General features: G+C 38.1%; 1 protein-coding gene and 1 pseudogene across 5 annotated transcripts in view; one reads left to right on the top strand and one right to left on the bottom strand.

The window, feature by feature from the left end:
* Positions 1-24,533, bottom strand: part of LRRC49 (leucine rich repeat containing 49) — a 165,888-nt gene that overhangs the window by 122,310 nt on the left and 19,045 nt on the right. For all 5 annotated transcript variants that reach the window (XM_032418081.1, XM_032418083.1, XM_032418082.1 and 2 more), the window contains 2 exons: positions 23,140-23,206; positions 12,232-12,375 (listed from right to left, as the gene is read on the bottom strand). In XM_032418081.1, the coding sequence (XP_032273972.1) occupies positions 12,232-12,375; positions 23,140-23,206 (211 nt within the window). The remainder of the gene's footprint in view (positions 1-12,231; positions 12,376-23,139; positions 23,207-24,533) is intronic.
* LOC116640439 lies at positions 13,374-18,543 on the top strand (annotated as a pseudogene).

Below are 24,533 nucleotides of genomic sequence, written 5' to 3'. Positions count from 1 at the left end.
TCAGAATCATCACTTTAAAGATACTACCTGGGCTTGAAAAAAGCATGGAAGTTATTAGAGAAACCCTTTCTGGAGAAATAAAAGAACTAAAATCTAACCAAGTTGAAATCAAAAAGGCTATTAATGAGGTGCAATCAAAAATGGGGGCGCTAACTGCTAGGATAAATGAGGCAGAAGAAAGAATCAGTGATATAGAAGACCAAATGATGGAAAACAAAGAAGCTGAGCAAAAGAGAGATAAACAACTACTGGATCACGAGGGCAGAATTCGAGAGATAAGCGATACCATAAGACGAAACAACATTAGAATAATTGGGATCCCAGAAGAAGAAGAAAGAGAGAGAGGGGCAGAAGGTATATTGGAGCAAATTATAGCAGAGAACTTCCCTAATTTGGGGAAGGAAACAGGCATCAAAATCCAGGAGGCACAGAGAACCCCTCTCAAAATCAATAAAAATAGGTCAACACCCCGACATCTAATAGTAAAACTTACAAGTCTCAGAGACAAAGAGAAAATCCTGAAAGCAGCTCAGGAGAAGAGATATGTAACCTACAATGGTAGAAACATGAGATTGGCAATAGACCTATCCACAGAGACCTGGCAGGCCAAAGGACTGGCATGATATATTCAGAGCACTAAACAAGAAAAATATGCAGCCAAGAATACTATATCCAGCTAGGCTGTCATTGAAAATAGAAGGAGAGATAAAAAGCTTCCAGGACAAACAAAAACTAAAGGAATTTGCAAACACGAAACCAGCCCTACAACAAATATTGAAAGGGGTTCTCTAAGCAAAGAGAGAGCCTAAAAGCAACATAGACCAGAAAGGAAGACAGACAATATACAGTAACAGTCACCTTACAGGCAATACAATGGCACTAAATTCCTATCTTTCAATAGTTACCCTGAATGTAAATGGGCTAAATGCCCCAATCAAAAGACACGGGCTATCAGATTGGATTAAAAGACAAGACCCATTGATATGCTGTCTGCAAGAGACTCATTTTAGACCCAAAGACACCCCCAGATTGAAAGTGAGGGGGTGGAAAACCATTTACCATGCTAATGGACACCAAAAGAAAGCTGCGGTGGCAATCCTTATATCAGACAAATTAGATTTTAAACCAAAGACTGTAATAAGAGATGAGGAAGGACACTATATCCTACTTAAAGGGTCTATCCAACAAGAAGATCTAACAATTGTAAATATCTATGCCCCTAACATGGCAGCAGCCAATTATATAAGGCAACTAATAACAAAAGCAAAGAAACACATTGACAACAATACAATAATAGTGGGGGACTTTAACACCCCCCTCACTGAAATGGACAGATCATCTAAGCAAAAGATCAACAAGGAAATAAAGACTTTAAATGACACACTGGACCAAATGGACTTCACAGACATATTCAGAACAGTCCATCCCAAAGCAACGGAATACACATTCTTCTCGAGTGCCCATGGAACATTCTCCAGAATCGATCACATCCTAGGTCATAAATCAGGTCTCAACCGGTACCAAAAGATTGGGATCATTCCCTGCCTATTTTCAGACCACAGTGCTTTGAAACTAGAACTCAATCACAAGAGGAAAGTCGGAAAGAACTCAAATACATGGAGGCTAAAGAGCATCCTACTAAAGAATGAATGGGTCAAGCAGGAAATTAAAGAAGAATTAAAAAAATTCATGGAAACCAATGAAAATGAAAACACAACTGTTCAAAATCTTTGGGATGCAGCAAAAGCAGTCCTAAGAGAAAAGTATATAGCAATACAAGCCTTTCTCAAGAAACAAGAAAGGTCTCAAGTACACAGCCTAACCCTACACCTAAAGGAGCTGGAGAAAGAACAGCAAATAAAGCCTAAACCCAGCAGGAGAAGAGAAATCATAAAGATCAGAGCAGAAATCAATGAAATAGAAACCAAAAGAACAGTAGAACAGATCAACGAAACTAGGAGCTGGGTCTTTGAAAGAATTAACAAGATTGATAAACCCCAGTGGCCAGACTTATCAAAAAGAGAAGAGAAATGATCCAAATCAACAAAATCATGAATGAAAGAGGAGAGATCACTACCAACACCAAAGAAATACAAACAATTATAAGAACATATTATGAGCAACTCTATGCCAGCAAATTAGATAACCTGGAATAAATGGATGCATTCCTAGAGATGTATCAACTACCAAAACTGAACCAGGAAGAAATAGAAAACCTGAACAGACCTATAACCACTAAGGAAATTGAAGCAGTCATCAAAAATCTCCCAACAAACGAAAGCCCAGGGCCAGATGGCTTCCCAGGGGAATTCTACCAAACATTTCAAGAGGAATTAATACCTATTCTTCTGAAACTGTTCCAAAAAATAGAAATGGAAGGAAAACTTCCAAACTCATTTTATGAGGCCACCATTACCTTGATCCCAAAACCAGACAAGGACCCCAATAAAAAGGAGAATTACAGACCAATATCCTTGATGAACATGGATGCAAAAATTCTCACCAAAATACTAGCCAATAGGATCCAACAGTACATTAAAAGGATTATTCACCACGACCGAGTGGGATTTATCCCTGGGCTGCAAGGTTGGTTCAACATCTGCAAATCAATCAACGTGATACTATTGTATCTCATTAACAAAAGAAAGAACAAGAATCATATGATCCTCTCAATAGGTGCAGAAAAAGCATTTGACAAAGTACAGCATCCTTTCTTGACCAAAACTCTTCAGAGTATAGGGATAGAGGGTACATACCTCAATATCATAAAAGCCATCTATGAAAAACCTACAGCGAATGTCATTCTCAATGGGGAAAAACTCAGAGCTTTCCCCCTAAGGTCAGGCAGGGATGTCCACTATCACCACTGCTATTCAACATAGTATTAGAAGTCCTAGCCACAGCAATCAGACAACAAAAAGAAATAAAAGGCATCCAAATTGGCAAAGAAGAAGTCAAACTCTCACTCTTTGCAGACGATATGATACTTTATGTGGAAAAGCCAAAAGACTCCATCCCAAAACTGCTAGAACTCATACAGGAATTCAGTCAACTGGCAGGATATAAAATCAATGCACAGAAATCAGTGGCATTCCTATACACCAAAAACAAGACAGAAGAAAGAGAAATTAAGGAGTCGATCCCATTTACAATTGCACCCAAAACCATAAGATACCTAGGAATAAATCTAACCAAAGAGGCAAAGGATCTGCACTCAGAAAACTATAAAATACTCAGGAAAGAAATTGAGGAAGACACAAAGAAATGGAAAAACGTTCATGCTCATGGGTTGGAAGAACAAATGTTGTGAAGATGTCAATGTTACCTAGAGCAATCTACACATTCAGTGCAATCCCCATCAAAATACCATCCACTTTTTTCAAAGAAATGGAACAAATAATCCTAAAATTTGTATGGAACCAGAAAAGACCCCGCATAGCCAGAGGAACGTTGAAAAAGAAAAGCAAAGCTGGCAGCATCACAATTCCGGACTTCCAGCTCTATTACAAAGCTGTCATCATCAAGACAGTATGGTACTGGCACAAAAACAGGCACATAGATCAATGGAACAGAATAGAGAGCCCAGAAATGGACCCTCAACTCTATGGTCAACTAATCTTTGACAAAGCAGGCAAGAATGTCCAATGGAAAAAAGACAGTCTCTTCAACAAATGGTGTGGGGAAAATTGGACAGCCACATGCAGAAGAATGAAACTGGACCATTTCCTTACACCACACACAAAAATAGACTCCAAATGGTTGAAAGACCTCAATGTGAGACAGGAGTCCATCAAAATCCTAAAGGAGAACACAGGCAGCAAACTCTTCGACCTCAGCCGCAGCAACTTCTTCCTAGAAACATCGCCAAAGGCAAGGGAAGCAAGGGCAAAAATGAACTATTGGGACTTCATCAAGATGAAAAGCTTTTGCACAGCAAAAGAAACAGTCAACAAAACCAAAAGACAACCGACAGAATGGGAGAAGATATTTGCAAATGACATATCAGATAAAGGGCTAGTATCCAAAATCTATAAAGAACTTAGCAAACTCAACACCCAAAGAACAAAGAATCCAATCAAGAAATGGGCAGAAGACATGAACAGACCTTTCTCCAAAGAAGACATCCAAATGGCCAACAGACACATGAAAAAGTGCTCAACATAGCTCGGCATCGGGGAAATCCAAATCAAAACCTCAGTGAGATACCACCTCACGCCAGTCAGAATGGCTAAAATTAACAAGTCAGGAAAAGACAGATGTTGGCGGGGATGCGGAGAAAAGGGAACCCTCCTACACTGTTGGTGGGAATGCAAGCTGGTGCAGCCACTCTGGAAAACAGTATGGAGGTTCCTCAAAAAGTTGAAAATAGAGCTACCATACGATCCAGCAATTGCACTACTGGGTATTACCCCAAAGATACAAAGGTAGGGATCCAAAGGGGTACGTGTACCCCAACGTTTATAGCAGCAATGTCCACAATAGCCAAACTGTGGAAAGAGCCAAGATGTCCATCGAAAGATGAATGGATAAAGAAGATGTGGTATATATATACCATGGAATATTATGCAGCCATCAAAAGGAATGAGATCTTGCCATTTGCAACAACGTGGATGGAACTGGAGGGTGTTATGCTGAGCGAAATAAGTCAATCAGAGAAAGACATGTATCATATGACCTCACTGATATGAGGAATTCTTAATCACAGGAAACAAACTGAGGGTTGCTGGAGTGGGGGGTGGGGTGGGAGGGATGGGGTGGCTGGGTGATGGACATTGGGGAGGGTATGCGTTACGGTGAGCGCTGTGAATTGTGCAAGACTGTTGAATCACAGATCTGTACCTCTGAAACAAATAATGCAATATATGTTAAGAAAAAAAAAAAGAAGAAGAAGAAGATAGCAGGAGGGGATGAATGAAGGGGGGGAAACCGGAGACGAACCACGAGAGACGATGGACTCTGAAAAACAAACTGAGGGTTCTAGAGGGGAGGGGGATGGGAGGATGGGTTAGCCTGGTGATGGGTATTAAAGAGGGCACGTTCTGCATGGAGAACAAACAATGAATCATGGAACACTACATCAAAAACTAATGATGTAATGTATGGTGATTAACATTACTAAAAAATTAAAAAATAAATAAATAAAAATAAAAATACTATTAAAAAAAAATAAAATAAAGACAGTTAATACACAATGATAAAAGGAACAATTTGCCAGGAAGATATATCAATTTTGACCTTGTGTGCACCTAGAAACAGCTTCAAACACTGATCACATACTAGGGAAACATATAGATAGTGTGTATTGACTGTAAATATTGACTGCAGGGGCGCCTGGGTGGCTCAGTCGTTAAGCGTCTGCCTTCGGCTCAGGTCACGATCCCAGCGTCCTGGGATCGAGCCCCGCATCGGGCTCCCTGCTCCGCGGGAAGCCTGCTTCTCCCTCTCCCTCTCCCACTCCTCCTGCTTGTGTTCCCTCTCTCGCTGTGTCTCTCTCTGTCAAATAAATAAATAAAAAAATCTTTAAAAAAATAAATAAATAAATAAATAAATAAATAAATAAATATTGACTGCATACTCGGCAATACCGTGAACCTCAACAAACTTCACAGAACAGGTTACATATAATCCACACTCACTGGCCACAATGCAACTAAATTAGAAAAGAATGACAAAAAAAGAATAATTAATCCATACATATCAAAAAATTTTCAAATATACTTCTAAATAGCACATGGATCAAAGAAGAAATCATAATGGAACTTAGAAAATATTTAGAATAAAAATACTAAATTTCAAAATTTGTGGGAAGAAGCTAACGTGGTTCTTAGAGGGAAATTTATAGCCTTAAGTCCTTATATTAGAAACTAAAAAGGACTGAAAACTTGTATCAAATATCCAACACAAAACTTTAGAAAGAAAAAGCAAATGGAGAAAATAAGAGAGTTAGGAACAAAAATCAATAGAACAATATTTTTTTAAAGCTATAAGAGAAGTTCAACAAAGCCAAAGCCAGTTCTTTGAAACTACTAGTAAAATAAACAAACCTCAGGCAATACTAATCAAAAAATAAGAAAGTATAAATAAGCATTATGAGAAACGACAACAGGCACATGACGACAGAGAGAGCAGCTAAAAAAAAAAATGAATTTAGATGAAAGGAAACTATAACATATCAAAACTGACATTATTATTACTGAGCCAATAGTTTAAAACTACCCAGACTATTTTACAGATAAGTTCCTCCAAGTATACAAGGAGCAGATCATCTTTAATTTCATATAAAGTGAGATTCATGCCAAATATTAAAATAGGAAGCACTCCTCAATTCCTTTTATGAGGCTAGTGTGACCTTGATACCAGAAAAGAATAATAAAAAGAAATTACAGATAAACCTCACTTAACATAGATGTAAATATTGTGAATAAAATATTAATAGACAAAATCCAGGAATGTATATGAAATATAGCCGATAAAGTGCATAATAACCAAAAATACTAGAATGACTTACTATTACAAAATCTTATAATTTCCATAATTAATAGATTAAAGAATAAATCCATATGACCAGTCTAAGAGCTGTATAAGAATCATCTAATAAAATGCAATAACCATTCATAATATAAACTTAAGCAAACTAAAAATAGAGGATAATTTCTTCAGACTGATAAATGGCACTTAGCAAACATAGCTAGTGATATGTTTCCTTTAAAATCAGGAATAAGACAAGGATGCCCACTTTTGCCTCTTTATTCAGCTTTGTACTGGAGGTCTGGTCAAACTGGACGTTCAGTCTAGCTCAGTCAAACAAGAAGACACAAGACATATAATGATTAAGGAAAAACTGTAATTGTTCACAAAAAATTTAAATTTTCTAAACAGAAAATCTAAGATAACCTACAGATATATTATTGGAATTATTAAGTGTCAGAGCATGGTTGCTAAATGAACCGAAATCAACTGTAGCAAAAAAGTATAAAATATCTGGAAAGAAAGCTAACAAAAAACAAATAAGCTATCTATGGAGAAGAATAAAAATCATTAAATGTGACATATATGAACTGAGAGATATGCTGTATTCATATTATGCCTTCATATTAATATGCCATGTGCATATTATGATATTAAAGGTTCAATACTGGGGCGCCTGGGTGGCTCAGTCATTAAGCATCTGCCTTTGGCTCAGGTCATGATCCCAGGGTTCTGGGATCGAGCCCCACATCGGGCTCCCTGCTCCGTGGAAAGCCTGCTTCTCCCTCTCCCTCTGCCTGTGTTCCTGCTCTCGCTATCTCTCCCTCTGTCAAATAAATAAATAAAATCTTAAAAAAAAAAAAAAAGGTTCAATATCAAAAATGTCAATTGTCTTCAAATTCAAAAATATTCCAATGAAACAGACCAGTAGGGTTTTTCATGAAACTTGACATGCTATTTCTGGAATATATATAGAAAAAAGAAAAAAATAAATAACATGATTTTTTTTTTAAAGGAAGAAAGGAAGTCTAGGGAAGAGAAAGGAAGATTGGGGACCTCATGCTACTGGTTCTTAGGACATAATAGAGATTACAGTTATTAAGATAGTTAGAGATCAAACAGACCAGAGAGGCCAGGCACGGACCCATGCAGATGTGGATATTTAATTTGCTAGAGGGAGATACTGCCAAGGGGAGACGGAAGGACAGAAATAATCCATTTTTCAATAAATGGTGCTGGGACAATTAGCAATCCATATGAGAAAAAGGAAAACAAAACTGGATTTCAATTTTATACCACAAGAAACGAATCATTTCCAAATAGAGCAACTTCAAAACTTTTGTTAGACAACACAGAAAAATATCTTTAGGTCCTCAACCTTTAAGGAAGGATTTTTCAAACAAAAAAAAACCAGAAACAATAAATAAAACTATTGATAATTTTTACTTCTGTTCCTCAAAATACAGCAGAAACAAAAGAATAGCACTGATCGGGGCGCCTGGGTGGTGCAGTCGGTTAAGCGTCTGCCTTCAGCTGGAGTCGTGATCCTAGGGTCCTGGGATCGAGCCCTGCATCAGGCTCCCTGCTCAGCGGAGAGCCTGCTTCTCCCTCTCCCTCTGCCTGCCTGTCTACCTATCTGTGCTCTCTCTCTCTCTGTCAAATAAATAAAATCTTAAAAAAAAAAAAGAAAGAAAGAAATACCACTGATCAAGAGGAAAAAGAAAAAAAAAACAAAAACCTGTCATTACAATGGGCAAAGGATAAGACTAGTCAGGCAATCTAAATGAGAGGCAATCTCAATTATCACAAAAGAAAAAAGATGAAAGGCATTCAGCCTCACGGGAAATTCAAATTAAAATCTCAATGCATTATAATTTCATTGTTAAAAGACTGGCAAAAAATAAAAGGTCTGACAATATCAAGTACCAACAAAAACGTGAAGTTGAAGGAACTCCCAGGTAATGCTGATGGAAATGTAATTTGGTTGTACCAAATTTTTGTATCAAGTTTTCGACAAAACTTGATGATATCTGATAAAATGAAATCATGAGCGTAATCCTGGCACCCAGCAATGCCTCTCCCAAGCTCTACCATTGAGCATTGTTTGACAAATACAGGTTGCGACCAACTTTTCATTGGTCAAGAAATCAATTCAGTAGGTTGAGACCAATATTTTTGATAGAAGAGCAAGGGTAGGTATAGCTTCATGAAATGCTTGCTTCTATTATTTATAACATACCCATATAAGTATTTAATAACTAGGTATTTAATAATCGGGTTTTAATGTAAATTTTATTTATTATCATAGATTATGGTCTGAAAGCCACTGTCCTAGAGAAACTGTTATACATATCCACCAAAAGACATGTACAAAAATGTTATTTGTGACACTTTTTAATAATAAAAAATTGGAAACACTACTGTCCATAAGTAGAAGAATGAATAGTTCATTACAATCATACAATGGAATGCTATATAACAATGAAAATTAGTGAACCAGAGCTACAGATAACAACACAGACAAATCTCAAAGCATATTAATAAAAGCAACTTATAGAAAATATGTACAGTATGATGAACATTTAAAAGCATACAAAAAAATTACTTGATATTGTTTAGGAAAGGGCACATACATACATGGAAAAGGAAACAGACATGCATGGGAATAAACACCATACTCAGAATTGTGCTTACCTCTGCAAAGGAGGGAGGGAATGTGATGGGGGAGGGTTACCCATTAGGCCTTAACTGTATCCGAAGGGTTTTTATTTATTAAGTTGATTGGTAGATAGACACACATGTTGGTAATATTATTTATCTTCTTTTCAGAATGTCTGAAATGTTTCACAATTGTTTAAAAGGGAAAGCTACCATATAAACAAAAAAGACATTTGGTTTGAAATTTATAACATCTCCCAGAAAAAGATCAGTGACTTTAAACTACAGTAAACAAACACACAAAAACTTTTCTACATCAAAAAAATCAGAGAAGTTTTCCGATAAGACAGTGAAGTCGGTAATGCATTTGTTTCATCTCTTCTACAAGATTCGATGGGCGAAGCAATAAAAATACACAAAATGAGTAAATCCATGGAAATGCTAAAAACGAGAGAGTCCTTGTTAAGAGACGCACATTTTTGATGAATTTCCGGAAGCCGGAAAGCAGACAGCTCCGAACTGGCAAGAGACATGCGGCACCGCAGCCACAGCAATCCTCTCGGACCGAATGCCGCTTTACTCCGCGCTCACGCTCAGTACACGCAGAGAGCAGAAGTGGACAGTGGTTAACTGTGGCTTATCAGATGTGTAATTAAAGGTCTGTCTACTTAACCACCATTACCAGAGAGCAACAAACCCACCTCAGCCTCAGCCCACTCCCGCCCCTGCCACACACACACACAGGCCATGTACAGAGCAGCTCACTGCAGAAACCCTCAGCTGGAGCCTCAGGCTCTGTTCTCTCAACAAAACAAGAGTATCTGTCAAGGAAGGATGGAGAGTGTGGGTGTCTTATCCATGGAGATGGTTAATAACTACTACGTTAGAACCAGAGACGGAAAAGGAATGGCAGTTTCACTCCGCCCAGAAGATAGTAAAGTCCTTTTTTTATTTTTATTTTGTTATGTTAACCACCATACATTACATCATTAGTTTTTGATGTAGTGATCCATGATTCATTGTTTGCGTAGTAAAGTCCTTTTATCCCCCATATAGTCGTTCTCTTATTTTGGCAATTACAGAGTGAGCCTCCCTTTTCCCTTCCACTCACTCTAAAGGGAAGCCTGCCAATGTGTGGAATTCGACAACTTACACAAATCCAGGGGTCATTCTAGGGAGAGATCTTAGAGTTAAAAAGACCTATTCAGCTGCACAGGAGACCCAGTCACTACTTAACACAGTCCTTCATTTAAGGAATACCAGCCACTGAGGAAAATCAAAACCATGAAAGAAAAAAAAAAAAAGCAAAAGAATAAGTGTGATAACTGACCCTAGAGGAAAGAAGAGACACTGAAGAAAAAAAAAAATGAATCCTCAGATTTAAAAGTCTCTTGGCTATTTAGGAAAGGATGCTTTGAAAAAGAAACAAAAGTTGGATCCAGTCTTATATATATATCCTTACATGTATATTCAAATTTCCTATAAATTAATATGCATGATACTTACTATCATGATGATACCATATGCATCATACTTATTAAATCTTTTTAACTTTTAGAAGTTAATACAATTTCCTTTTCCATAGATGTTGGCTGCTGCCTGAGTTATAACAGTAATGATCAGACGTAATACTCACTGGGAAATTCAGTAAGCAATTTCCTGGATACACATTATGTACTTTCCAAATAAAAGAATAGAGACAGGAATATGTGAAAGTCAATAGATTTCTGTGTCTCATTCTACCAAGGCTTTTTGGGTTCTTACCATACCCAATGTCCTGAGGACAGATCAAGTCCAGCCTGAGCAGTTCCTAGACACTCAGCAATTTAACAGATTAACTCAATCAGGATGTCTTTTAAAATAAACAAGCCATTTCCAATATTTAAATCCAACAGAATTTAGGGGCTCTGGAATAAATCCATGTCTTGGAAAAAGGTTCTGAAATTATCCCAACCTCCTAGAAGATGTGAGTATTACTGAGCTCTGATTTTCTGGGAAAACTTCAAAATGAAACCAATCTGTACGATGAGGCCTAGAGATAAGGCATCATCTGTCCCTCAAACTTTCCAAGTGTACCATTTATGTTACACTTAATTATTTACTAAGGAACTCAATGTCTCAAAAAAGTTAAGTTAGATTGTGCCTTTAAAAGTACTTGAATGATATCCAGAGAGAACCTAGTATTTTTCTATTTCATGTAAAGAAAGGAAGCTTGTTAAAAAAAACACAAATATTTATATATAACATTAGAAGTCTTCTTAGCCTGTATCACATCATACAGTCAAAAGTCCTATTTCTAGTGCTCTCACATGTGCACAAGTACAAAATACCGGAGCATCAAGCTGTTATTTCATGGCTGAACTTGAGTAAAGCTATAAATCTAACAAAGTTCATTTTCAGAGTTCCAGAGTCGCCTTCCTGTAGTTTTGCCCCCACAGTGTGAACTTGTTCCCTCCTGCTCACATGCCAGTTCTTGACCACCTTAATGTCTTTCCTCAGATTCAACAAGCTAAAAGGATCCTAGAAATAATCTAACCCAAGGCCCTCACTTTATAGAAAAGTAAACCAACGCTTATAGAGTTAACGATTTACCCAAGGTCACCCAGCTAATGAGAGATGAAGCTGTGACCAGAACGAGGTCTCTGATGCCCTATGCAATGCTTTTTCCACTATACCAGCCTGCCTCTTTCAACACTGCAAAGGAAATTATATTTATCCATGTCTTCACAGCCCTTAGCCTCTCCTCTCTGAGCCTTTTCCCTCCTGGTACAACAATTTATCAACTTTAAGTCACCAATAACCTTTTTTCTTATTAATTATATTCCCATGATAAAACAGGAAAGAATTCACTACTCATTTATATTACCTAATTCATTTATTGATAATATTTCTGTTTCTAATTTTCCATTTATCTTTTAAAATTAAAAACACCTTAACACTTCCCAAATCAAAATACAAAGCTTAATAATCATATCCACAATTAAATTCAGAAAAGAACTAAGTTACCGTAGATTCTTACTTTGCATAAAGCAATGCCATAACGTTTATTTCATTTCCTTAGAAGAAAAGGCAGAAATCACATATGGATTCCATTTTAATACTCACCACAAAAGTGATCTGATTGTGTCGCAGGTTAAGTTCAGTTAGTGAATCCAGCCCATTAAGATTATCAACGTGACTTAAAAGGTTCCTAGCAAGATTTAAAACTCTCAAATCACACAAATGACTGACATTTTCGATTTTGGTAATCTGTTAAAAAATGAGAAAGGGATAATTAGCAGGCATAAGTCACAGATACACATGTTATAAAAACCCTTAAAATAAAATATATAGTCACTGGATTCAGTGACAGGTTTACATGAAGATACTTAAAAATGTATTTCCAGGGGCACCTGGGTGGCTCAGTCGGTTAAGCGTCTGCCATTGACTCAGGTCATGATCCTGGAGTCCCGGGATCGAGCCCCACATCGGGCTCCCTGTTCAGTGGGGAGTCTGCTTCTCCCTCTGGCCCTCACCCCGCTCTCAGGCTCTCTCTCAAATAAATAAAAATCTTTAAAATATATATATTTCCAATTTCCTCTGTTGTAGATAATAAGAAGTCATTTAACTTGTGAAAATGAACTAAAGGAAGGGCACCTGGGTGGCTCAGTCAGTTGGGTATCTGCCTTTGACTCAGGTCATGATCCCAGCATCCTGGGATTGAGTCCCGCGTCAGGCTTCCCTGCTCAGTGAGGAGCCTGCTTCTCCCTTCCCCACTCCCCCTGTTTGTGCTCTTTCTCTTTCTCTGTCAAATAAATAAATAAAATCTTTAGAAAAAAAGAAAATTAACTAAAGGAACATATTTTATAATTTCACCATAGTAAATATTTGAAGTAAATTTTATCAAATAATCAACAAGTCCATCCTTGGGGGCATCTCTAATAACCCAATACTGTGCCAGGTCCAGATAAAGGTGACAAGAACTATACATACTAACTCCCAAACAAAAATGTACTGTGAGCCCGAGGCAGAAGCTCACAATGTTTTGAACAAGCAAGACAGCCCTCTGAGAGAAAAGGCAAGGAAAAGGAATGCCACCACATCCCCCTTGTTCTTTCCATTTATACTGCAGGATCCTGAAAGCCGTCAAGAGTCTAAATGGAAAAGATATAAGGAACTAGGATCCCGAGTGGAGAGTGAGGGTGGATGTTCTTTATTAGTGGAAGTGCTTAAGAGAAGCAACAGATAAGGTTTAGCCAGAGTGCAATATGGTGGACATTGAGTGTTCAGAACAAGAAGACCTGAGTCACGGAACAGGCACATACACGCAAGCTCTGACCTGCAGCACAGGAGCTCTGAGTTGCACAGTAAAGTGGGGTAAGGAAAAGCCATCCCCATGAACTGAGGAGAGCACAACAGGATTTTAAGCCCCACTAGTGTAACAGAGCAAGCACAGTGAGATGGTTCTCTATGACACATAAGTAGGGGTCCTTGTGGGGGACTTCGTCAACCATCTACTTAAGTTAACAATGAGTCATACACATGACACTTTTCTTCCAAACATTAAAAAAGGTTTTCACAATCACTAGGGATTAACTTTCTCATCCACACTGTCATCCCAGTACAGATGAGAAAAAAATTGAAATTTTTTATTTAACACTTCAAAACAGATGTTGGATAAGAGAACGTTTTCTTAGATTTATAATCCAGTCTGTAGGTTGTTATTGGACCTTCTCTTACATTCAAGAAATACCATCTAGATTCCATCTAGGTTCAAAAGGGAAAACCTATGTTTATTATAAATTCAGTAATATATAAAGGTGACATCTGACTATGCCTTAAAATTTATCCTAAGATTTTGGTCTAACTAATGTAAAATGAAAATAAAAATTGTAAAAGAAGAAACAAGGTAATCAGTATTTGTAGATGATAGAACTATTTACAACGAGACATAGACAAAAGCATTTCAAAACTATATAAGTGATAGAATTTTAAATGTACGGAATCAGCAAAATGCAAAATAGACACTGTGAAAAATCAATAAGGTCATCATAAGTTTGAGAAATTCTCCTAAAATACTAAGGAAAAATGGAGGTAGGAAGAATAAAAGGTAAGACGGGGATATGGAAGACAAATAATATAGATGTAACAAACATGAATGGAAAAGCAATATTTAAATATATAAAATAAAACTTTCCCGGGCGCCTGAGTGGCTCAGTCGGTTAAGCGACTGCCTTCGGCTCAGGTCATGATCCGGGAGTCCCGGGATCGAGTCCCACATCGGGCTCCCTGCTCGGCGGGGAGTCTGCTTCTCCCTCTGACCCTCCCCCCTCTCATACTCTATCTCATTCTCTCTCTCAAATAAATAAATAAAATCTTTATAAAAAAAAAAAATAAAATAAAATAAAATAAAACTTTCCTGAGAACAGGAAAGATAGAAATATATAGAATGAAGGGGCACAATTGTTGTATGACATACATAGAGTGTCTTCCCCCTTCTGCTACTAAACCTGGGGCATTTCTCTTAGAAAACCACCTTTCTCTAATTCCTTCATCCAGGTGGGACTGATAATTAGAATGCCTACATTGTGAGTTGCCTTTTATTTAGTTTGGTAACTCTGAAAAGGAACATTACTAATTCTAAAATATTGGTACCAAGATGTAATTTTTTTAAAAATCACTGGGGATATTGTTTGGCTTCTTGGTTTGCAATCAGATAGGCCAGAATTGTGCGCAACGTCTCTGATGGAGCCTATTACGCATAGCAGCCATGGACAAAGTCACAGTAAATGATAAAAATTTCAGGCAAAAGGTGGCGTGGGGTGAGAGCACAGCTCTTGTTTAGTTAATAAACTTCACAGCAAGAAGAAGAAATGATGGGAATGTCGGAAAGCCCAATCATGGGTCATACTGATCAGAGAGAGGGTCTCCAGGAGACCGCAGGGCTTCTTAATACATCTAGGAAAGCTGGATACTCCAGGCTCATCTTTATGTATAAGAGTAACCCAGACGGCTTTGTCTGGATAAAGACAACCTTCTGACTCAGCAATGCTAAAGGGCAAATGTCTGCTTTCAGTCAAGCAGTCACAGAAAGGACAAACTCTCCCTGAAGGAAAAGATGGCCTTGAAAGAAAAGATCCTTCCTGAAGCACATTTGTGTCCACGTTAAAGAATGCTTTTACCGAGAGAACAAATTCTGGAAGACCAAAAAAATTCTGTCAGAAATTGAGAGCCAACCTCTCAGATTCCTTTGTATTCTTCATTATTCAAATATAATCAATTGCTAAATCTTGATGTTTCCACTTTTTAAATATTTATCCAATCTGCCCCCTTATTAAATCCTTATTTTTACTACTTCAGGTCGAGCCACCTTCACTTTTCACAAAGATTACTGGATTAGTCTCTCAACTGTTCTGTCTCGTTTCACTTTCCTCCAACTCTTTTATCCCCAACCTATCCCTTGCACACTATTAACATCCCTCAGACCATTTTCACATCCATAAACCAAATACGTTTTATTTCACGATGTACACCAAATATCATTTTTATTTCTAACAAAAGTAAACTCCAAAAACAAAAAATATTCACTTAATTTTCTTTTACGTTTTTAACTACCTGATGCTATTTTCTTTTTAGAATTGGACATTGTTTCATCTTGAATAATTTATCTCCTGACTTTTTAGAAGCCTAAGGTCACCACGGCTGTCTTTGCTTTGAAATACTCCAAATTTCTGCTTAGTGGATTTAGATATTTTGAAACAAGACTTGGATTTTCACGTAAAACTTCATTCTTGTAGTTATAGAGCCTTGAGAAATAATTTGTGTGGTACAAATACTTAATCTCAATACACAGAATAAGTACAAACACAAAGCTGAAATTATATGACATAACACAGGTCAGCTAACAAGGAACAGAGCATTTTTCATCAACATAATGGTTGGTAAATAATTCCCACACATTACATATGGATCAAGTGATATGTTTGTTATTCGTAAACCAGGATCCTTCATAGATCTTGGGTAATGCCCAATGAATTCTTAAAGGTAGGGGCGCCTGGATGGCTTAGTTGGTTAAGCGTCTGACTCTTGATTTCGGGTCAGGTCATGATCTCAGGGTTCTGAGATCAAGCTCTGTGTTGGGCTCCATGCTTAAGATTCTCTCTGTTGGGCTCCATGCTTAAGATTCTCTCTGTTTCTCCCTCTGCCTCTCACCCCCAACTCTTGCTCTAAAAATAAAATATAATATAATAAAAAATAAATAAAATGAATTCTTAAAGGTATAATATAATGTGAAAACTACATAAATATGTTTAATTATCATATATACATTTTAAAATAAACTTTAAAAATTGCTACCATAAAATGTTGCAATTAGTTATGAATAGTTTTAAAAATAGTGGGCTACAAAAAAATAAAAATAAAAAATAAGTAAATAAAATAAAATAAAAATAGTGGGCTACAAGATAAAATAGCAATTCCTCAGGTGTGGCATACAAAGCCCTCCCCAATCTGGCCTCTGCTACTTCTCTCCCCTCATTTCTCACTGTTCTTCAACACATGCTAAATTCTCAAGCAGTAAAAAATATCGTGTTGTTTTTAGTCTCAGTGCTTTTGCATACGATATTCTTTTACTGACAAAACTCTTTAATCTTCTTCCCCTTCCACCCTCAACTAACTGGGTAACTTCTCTACTAGAGTGCCACTAATCAGCCTGCAGAGCTGGACAGTTCCCAGGCCACCAACATTCCTCCCATTCTGGGCACACACAGATACACACAGATACACACAGATGGGACCGGGTGAGATTAGAACCTAGCGGATGTGATCTAGTTAGATCTGTCAAGGTTTTCATTTATTCCATTAGCTTTTCACCAAAACGACTGGGACTAGCAGTTGTTAGAAAGCCTAGAGAGATCATACTGAAGTTTGCACTTAACCAACTGCAGGTGGCAGTGACAGATCTTGTTCATTAACAGGCAGGGACTCATGGATCATCCCAGAATGTACACTTACCACCTCATGAGAGGCTCTACCGTCTGCATGAGTGTAGCTCATGTAGCTGTTCATAAATAAATCCATTTCAAAGACAAACATTTCAATGGAAGAATAAAGGACTAAAAAACAGCCAAGATGCTCTGAGAGAGAAGGAGGGGGAACGTAACAAACCAGATTCAGACAAATTCAGACAGACAGACCGAGAGGCAGACAAACTGACTGACCCAATAGAATAAAAAGTCCAGATTATATAGTAATCAGGGAAATAGAAATCAAAACCACAAAGAGACACTACTTTATACCAATTTAATTGGCAAAAATTAAGAAGTATGACAATTCCAGAGCTTTGGGTGGTGGCCGCTGCTGGCTCTGGCTTCCCGTAGGGGGAGGGTGATGTGGCTTAGACAGCAGCCCTGACACCCCACCCCCCAAGCCCACCGCTTCTCGCTTCAGCGCCCCGACGCCACAGCAGCCCAGCAAGCAGCCCAGATGCAGCCACCGAGTGTGTGGTGGTGGGAGACAGAGCTACAGGTAAAAGTTACCTACCGATCAGTTAAACCAATGATTCCCTGGAGAATACATCCCCACTGTCTTTGACAACTATCCTGCCAATGTTATGGTAGATTGAAAATGGGTGAATCTGGGCTTATGGGATAGAGCTGGACAAGAAGATTATGACAGATTACGTCCCTTATCCTATTCACAAACAGATGTGGTCTTAATTTGCTTTTCTCTCATGAATCCTGCATCATTTGAAAATGTTCGAGCATGGTGGTACCTTGAAGTGCGACACCACTGTCCCAACACCCCCATCATCCTGGTAGAGACTAAACTTGATCTCAAGGACAACAAAGACATGACTGAGTGACTGCAAGAGAAGAAGCCAACTCCCATCACCTAGCCACGGGGTTTGGCCATGGCTAAGGAGATCAGTGCTGGAAAACACCTGAGTGCTTCAGCTCTCACGAAGCAAGGCCTCAAGACAGTGTTGGATGAAGCTCTTTGAGGGTTCTCTGCCCTCCAGTCAAGATGAGGAAGAGAAAATGCCTGCTGCTATAAATGTGTGGGCCCCTCTCCTGCCCTGTCCACCTCGGAAATTTTATATGCTTTGCTCAAAAATGGTGGAGCCTTTCACATAGTGCCAAGTTTTTGTTACAGATTACTTTTTCCATAAAACCATTTTGAACCAACCATTTTTAGGTTTTATTTGTTTAAAGGGTAAGACTTCAAACTTTCACATTATAGTAAAATTTAGCCCTAAAATGGCAAGCTTTCTTAAAGCCTTATTTTTCAAGAGCTCCTATTCTTGCTCAGATTAAGAGTTGCCAAAATAGCTTGTGAACTAAGTTGCACTGTTGTGCTGAGAACACTAGGCACTAAGCCATTCAAGATCTTTGTCTTTAAGAAGAGACTACAGGAAAACAGTATGGAGATTCCTCAAAAAGTTAAAAATAGTTACCCCTATGACCCAGCAATTGCAGTACTAGGTATTTACCCCAAAGACACAGATGTAGTGAAAAGAAGGACCACATGCACCCCAGTGTTCATAGCAGCCATGTCCACAATAGCCAAACTGTGGAAGGAGTCGAGATGCCCTTCAACAGATGAATGGATAAAAAAGATGTGGTCCGTATATACAATGGAATATTACTCAGCCATCAGAAAGGATGAATACCCACCATTTGCATCAACATAGATGGAACTGGAGGGTATTATACTAAGAGAAATAAATCAAGCAGAGAAAGACAATTATCATATGGTTTCACTCATATGTGGAACATAAGGAATAGCACGGAGGACCACAGGGGAAGGGAGGGAAAACTGAAGGGAGGGAAATCAGAGAGGGAGAAAAATCATGAGAGACTATGGACTCTGGGAAACAAACTGAGGGTTTCAGAGGGGAGGGGGGTGGGGGATAGGGTAGCCGGGTGATGGGTATTAAGGAGGGCACGTGTTGTGATGAGCACTGGGTGTTATACGCAACTAATGAATCATTGAACACTACATTAAAAACTAATAATGTACTCTATGGTGGCTAACTTAATAAAAAAAAGACATGTTTATATCACAAAACCTGAAAAACACATAAAACTATTAAGGAAAATACACAAATCCCCTAAAACCCTAAAACCTAAAGATATTTCCTGATTACACTTGGTATATTTCATTACCAAATAAAATCTTATTTTTATTTCTAAAAAAAGAAGAAGAAGAGACTGCAATGTCTCATGTTTGGAAATGGAGACACTAACTAGTTTCTGATAAGAAAGCAGCACAACATTTCACAATCATGAAATGTTGCCATCTAACACACCAGTAATTTATCAGCCTGCATCCATTCCCTAACACTGACTTTATGTCATAATGGAATGAGTGTAAGGACTCAAAACTCTTTGAATCAATCTTTTTGATTTTGTAGTGAGATTTTTTTTTTAATTAATTTATTTATTTTATGGGGGAGGGGCAGAGGGAAAAGAGAATCTCAAGCAGACTGCGCTGACTCCCACTTGGGAATTGATCTCACAAGCCTAAGATCATGACCCAAGCCGAAACCAAGAGTTGGACACCCAACTCACTGCGCCACTCAGGCACCCCTGTAGTGAGATTTTCTTTTTCTTTTTCTTTTTTTTTTTTAAAGATTTTATTTATTTATTTGACAGAGAGAGACAGCGAGAGAGGGAACACAAACAGGGGGAGTGTGAGAGGGAGAAGCAGGCTTCCCGCCGAGCAGGGAGCCCGATGCGGGGCTCGATCACGGGACCCTGAGATCATGACCTGAGCCGAAGGCAGTCGCTTAACCAACTGAGCCACCCAGGCGCCCCGAGATTTTCTTTTTAAAAAAACGTAGTGTATATGCTATTGCTGAGATTTTGAACAGACCTCTTACTCCCACATTCCTCTGATGAAGTATCTGCTCTAGCTGTGGGCGCACTGGGGTGGGGTGTGAGCAGCATGGGAGGTGATCAAAGAATGAAGACAGTTATTTTGACAAAATATGGAGGTTAATTTATACTACATTGTACACATCATAATTAAACTGAGTAGGGGCACCTGGGTGGCTCAGTTGTTAAGCGTCTGCCTTCGGCTCAGGTCATGATCCCGGGGTCCTGGGATCGAGCCCCGCATCGGACTCCCTGCTCAGCGGGAAGCCTGTTTCTCCCTCTCCCACTCCCCCTGCGTGTGTTCCCTCTCTCGCTATCTCTTTCTCTGTCAAATAAATAAATAAAATCTTAAAAAAAGAAAAAATTAAACTGAGTAAAAGTGTCACAGATAAAATTTTAAAAGGTTAATCTCTGTCAAATGCAGTAAATGATAAGGAAAGATCGGTATTATCACTGTTTTAAGCTTTTTCTTAGACCTGCCATCCCTCCTGAAATTGGGCATATAATTCATCTTTGAACTGGTCATTCCCATAGTTGCTAACTTAGTGTTTTTCTTACAGAATCCCTTTTTTTTTTTTTTAAAGAATTTATTTATTTATTTCACAGCAAGAGAGATAGCGAGAGAGGGAACACAAGCAGGGGAAGTGGGAGAGGGAGAAGCAGGCTTTCCGCTGAGCAGGGAGCCCGATGTGGGGCTCGATCTCAGGCCCCTGGGATCATGACCTGAGCCAAAGGCATACGCTTAACGACTGAGCCATCCAGGCGCCCCTACAGAATCCCTTCTTAATGAGCAATATGCCTCCTTATATTATAAAATCTTTCTGATAATGCATTAGAAATTTTTTTTGTAGATTAGTAAAGGTGTATTCTTATTTCCTTGTTACTTTATTCAAAGCTAATAAGCACTTTACTTAGTTTTCCAGTAACTAGGTGCAAAAATGACATGTTGCAGCTTTATAGTTTTTGAAATATTTTAGGTATTCCTAAACTATGAACTTTCTTAGCATCACTGCCTTGCCAGATCACCAACACTGTACCTTGACTAATGCTGACCCTCCTCTTGGTCTTACCCCCCTGGACACACACTTCCTGTTGCTCTGCCTAACCATGTTCCTCTGGGTCTATGAGGTTCTGGAAGCCTGTGCTCGTGCTAATGAAGCTCTGTACAACTTACCCACTGGCAAGAATATAAGGTTGTACCTTTCAACTACTAGAACAACATTTTTTAAATTGACAGTTGTAGAATTGCGGGGTGTTTTTACATTGATCTTTTGCTAATGTAATTAGCAGTATGTTTTGCATGTATGACTTAATAAATCCTTGAGTCATAAAAAAAAAAGTAGTATGACAATTCCAAATGTTGAAAAGAATGTGAAGCAACAGGATTTATCCTGCATTACTGGTGGGAATATAAACTGGTACAACCACTTTGAAAAACAATTTGACATTATCTTTTTTTTTTTGCATTTTTTTTATTATTATGTTATGTTAATCACCATACATTACATCATTAGTTTTTGATGTAGTGTTCCATGATTCATTGTTTGCATATAACACCCAGTGCTCCACGCAGTACGTGCCCTCTTTAATACCCATCACCAGGCTAACCCATCCTCCCACCCCCCTCCCCTCTAGAACCCTCAGTTTGTTTTTCAGAGTCCATAGTCTCCCATGGTTCATCTCCCCCTCCGATTTCCACCCCTTCATTCTTCCCCTCCTGCTATCCTCTTTTTTTTTTAACATATAATGTATTATTTGTTTCAGAGGTACAGGTCTGTGATTCAACAGTCTTACACAATTCACAGTGCTCACCATAGCACATACCCGCCCCAATGTCTATCACCCAGCCACCCCATCCCTCCCACCCCCACTATGTTAGACATTTAAATAACCTCTGTTCTATCAGTTTCACTCCCTAGAGTGACATATGGTATGTGGAAGAAACCCATACAAGAATGCTCTTAGAAGGGCTATTCCTAAAAGGAAACAAACAAAAGGAAACAACCTCAATGTCTATCAATAATAAACTGGAGAAAAAAAGTTTTCATATAATCATTCCATGGAACTTACAACAGCAAAAAGGAGTAAACTACAGTTACTTAATCAAAACAGATTAATCTCAGTAAGCTAATGTTATATGCAAAAAGCAAACACTAGATGACAATATACAGTATAATACCTTTTTTAAATTACAACACAATACTACTAAACAAGGTATTATTTAGACACATATATGTGATAAAACCAACTTAAAAAAACCCACAAGGGAATGATAAATGTGAAATCCTGGATAGTGGTGGCCTCAGAATAAAGGAGGAATACCTAAGTAGAAGAAAATCATTAGTAATATTCTAATTGTTGGGCTAGGGTTGGAAAATATGTATTTTAAAAATAATAAAAGACTAGGGGTGCCTTAAGCGTCTGCCTTCGGCTCAGGTCATGATCCCTGGCCTTGGATCAAGCCCCATGTCAAGCTCCCTGCTCAGTGGAGAGCCTGTTTCTCCCTGCCTGCCACTCCCCCTGCTTATGTGCTCTCTCTCTCTTTCTCTCTGTCAAATAAATAAATAATAAAATAAAATAAATTAAAAATAAAAGAGTAAATAAGAAATGAAATTATCGTAACTATTAAGGATTCCAAATGTTTTAGGAGTTTCATCTGTCATTTACTGCTAAGGGATTACCATATCTTAAATAAACAGGCTTAATACCTTAGAAATTTCAGTGAATCAGTAAAGCAACTCTTTTTTTTTTTTTTAAAGATCTTATTTATTTTTTGACAGAGAGAGACAGCAAGGGAACACAAGTGGGGGGAGTGGGAGAGGGCGAAGCAGGCTTCCCGCTGAGCAGGGAGCCTGATGCGGGGCTTGATCCCAGGACCCTGAGATCATGACCTGAGCCAAAGGCAGATGCTTAATGACTGAGCCACCCAGGCGCCCCAGTAAAGTAACTCTTGAAATACTTCAACACAAGTATCATTCGTACTGAATGGAGCACTGGGTGTTATACGCAAACAACGAATCATGGAACACTACATCAAAAACTAATGATGTAATGTATGGTGATTAACATAACATAATAAAAAAAAAAAACTTTTATAATACCAAACTTTCTCAGACTTTTTTGCTGAAAAGAAAGAAACAAAGGGGCTTTACAATACCTGATTTCCATGAAGGTCCAAGACATCTAAGCTTTTGAGGTTCTCCAGATTTGAAATTTTCTTGATTCTGAAAATCAGAATAAGTGGAGTAGAAATACAGATGTATCAAATTTATTGTAAATCAAAACATGCTAAGGCAAAACTCATTTTAATTTATTCTTTCTCTATAGATAAGTAGAGAGACAGCTATAGATATAGCTATACAAATATGTATATATAGAGAGATTATATGTAAATACATATATAAAACAAAAACATATTTCCCGTTGATTTAATTATAATGGTAAAGATGCAATCCCATTGGAGGAAATGTCCCAAAGACAGCTTAAAAGTTGTATCTTTAGGAAAAAGCAATTCTACTTCTAAGAACCTTAGGACAAGGCACTTATTCAAGGCAGTTTCCTTCAGAACATGATCTAAACTCCTTACCTCAGTTCTCAAGGCCCTAAACCTTGTGGCGGCTGACTCTTTGTCCAGGCTTATCTCCTACCACAGCTCAGGCTCTCTCTGCTCTAACCACAGGGGATTTCTTGGAGCTCTAACCTGACAAGTTCATTTCTGCCTGGGGGTGTTTATCCTCGCTGCTCCTTCTTCCTCAGAGTTCTTCACCCAGAACTTAGCATGGTTCACTCCCCCTTCCTATCCCCATTACTCTCTCCTTCCCCTACTTTAATGGACTTCATTGCACCTATCCTTGCCTAAAATTATATTGTTTATGTGTTTACCTTCTTATGATCTCCTTCCTCAAACCAAAACGTGAGTTTCAAGAGTGCAGAAATTTCAACATATTCTCTACTCCATCCCCAGCACTTATAAAAGGGGCTGGCACTGGGTAGGAACCAAGAAATATTTGTTTAATGAATAAATAAACATATACTAACTAAATAGATGAGTTTTATGTCCAAGAGTATTCATAAGAGGATTATTTATCACATTCACAGATTAGACACCACTTAAATGTTTTCTACTGGACCTGCTCAGTTTGTGAATATTTGGAATTTTTGATTTGCCATCTTATGAAAAGCTAAAACATTGCTATAAATTTTAAAACACGGCATTTTATCTCTAAAATACCCCTTCTTATATTCCTTAATGATTAGGGCCCACCCATTGCCTCCCTCATTCCTATCTTTTCTGGCTACCTTACCTGTCCAACTGCCTCCAACTGGACAGTTCAAACAAAACAAAACAAAACAAAAACTATTTCCCTTTTATATTTTCCCCTCCTACAGATCCTACTTTCTCCTACTGCCATAATTCAGTAAAAAGAAAGGAGCAATGGCAAAGAAAGGGTAGAAATGCAGTTCATGCAATCCATCTTTTTTTTTTAATTTTTTTATTGTTATGTTAATCCCCATACATTACATCATTAGTTTTAGATATAGTGTTCCATG

The sequence above is a fragment of the Phoca vitulina genome, unplaced genomic scaffold, assembly GCF_004348235.1.
Source record: "Phoca vitulina isolate PV1807 unplaced genomic scaffold, GSC_HSeal_1.0 scaffold20, whole genome shotgun sequence".
In the NCBI taxonomy this organism is placed as follows: domain Eukaryota; kingdom Metazoa; phylum Chordata; class Mammalia; order Carnivora; family Phocidae; genus Phoca; species Phoca vitulina.
The sequence above is the reverse complement of the archived record's forward strand: the minus strand, read 5'-3'. Positions and strand labels throughout refer to the sequence as shown.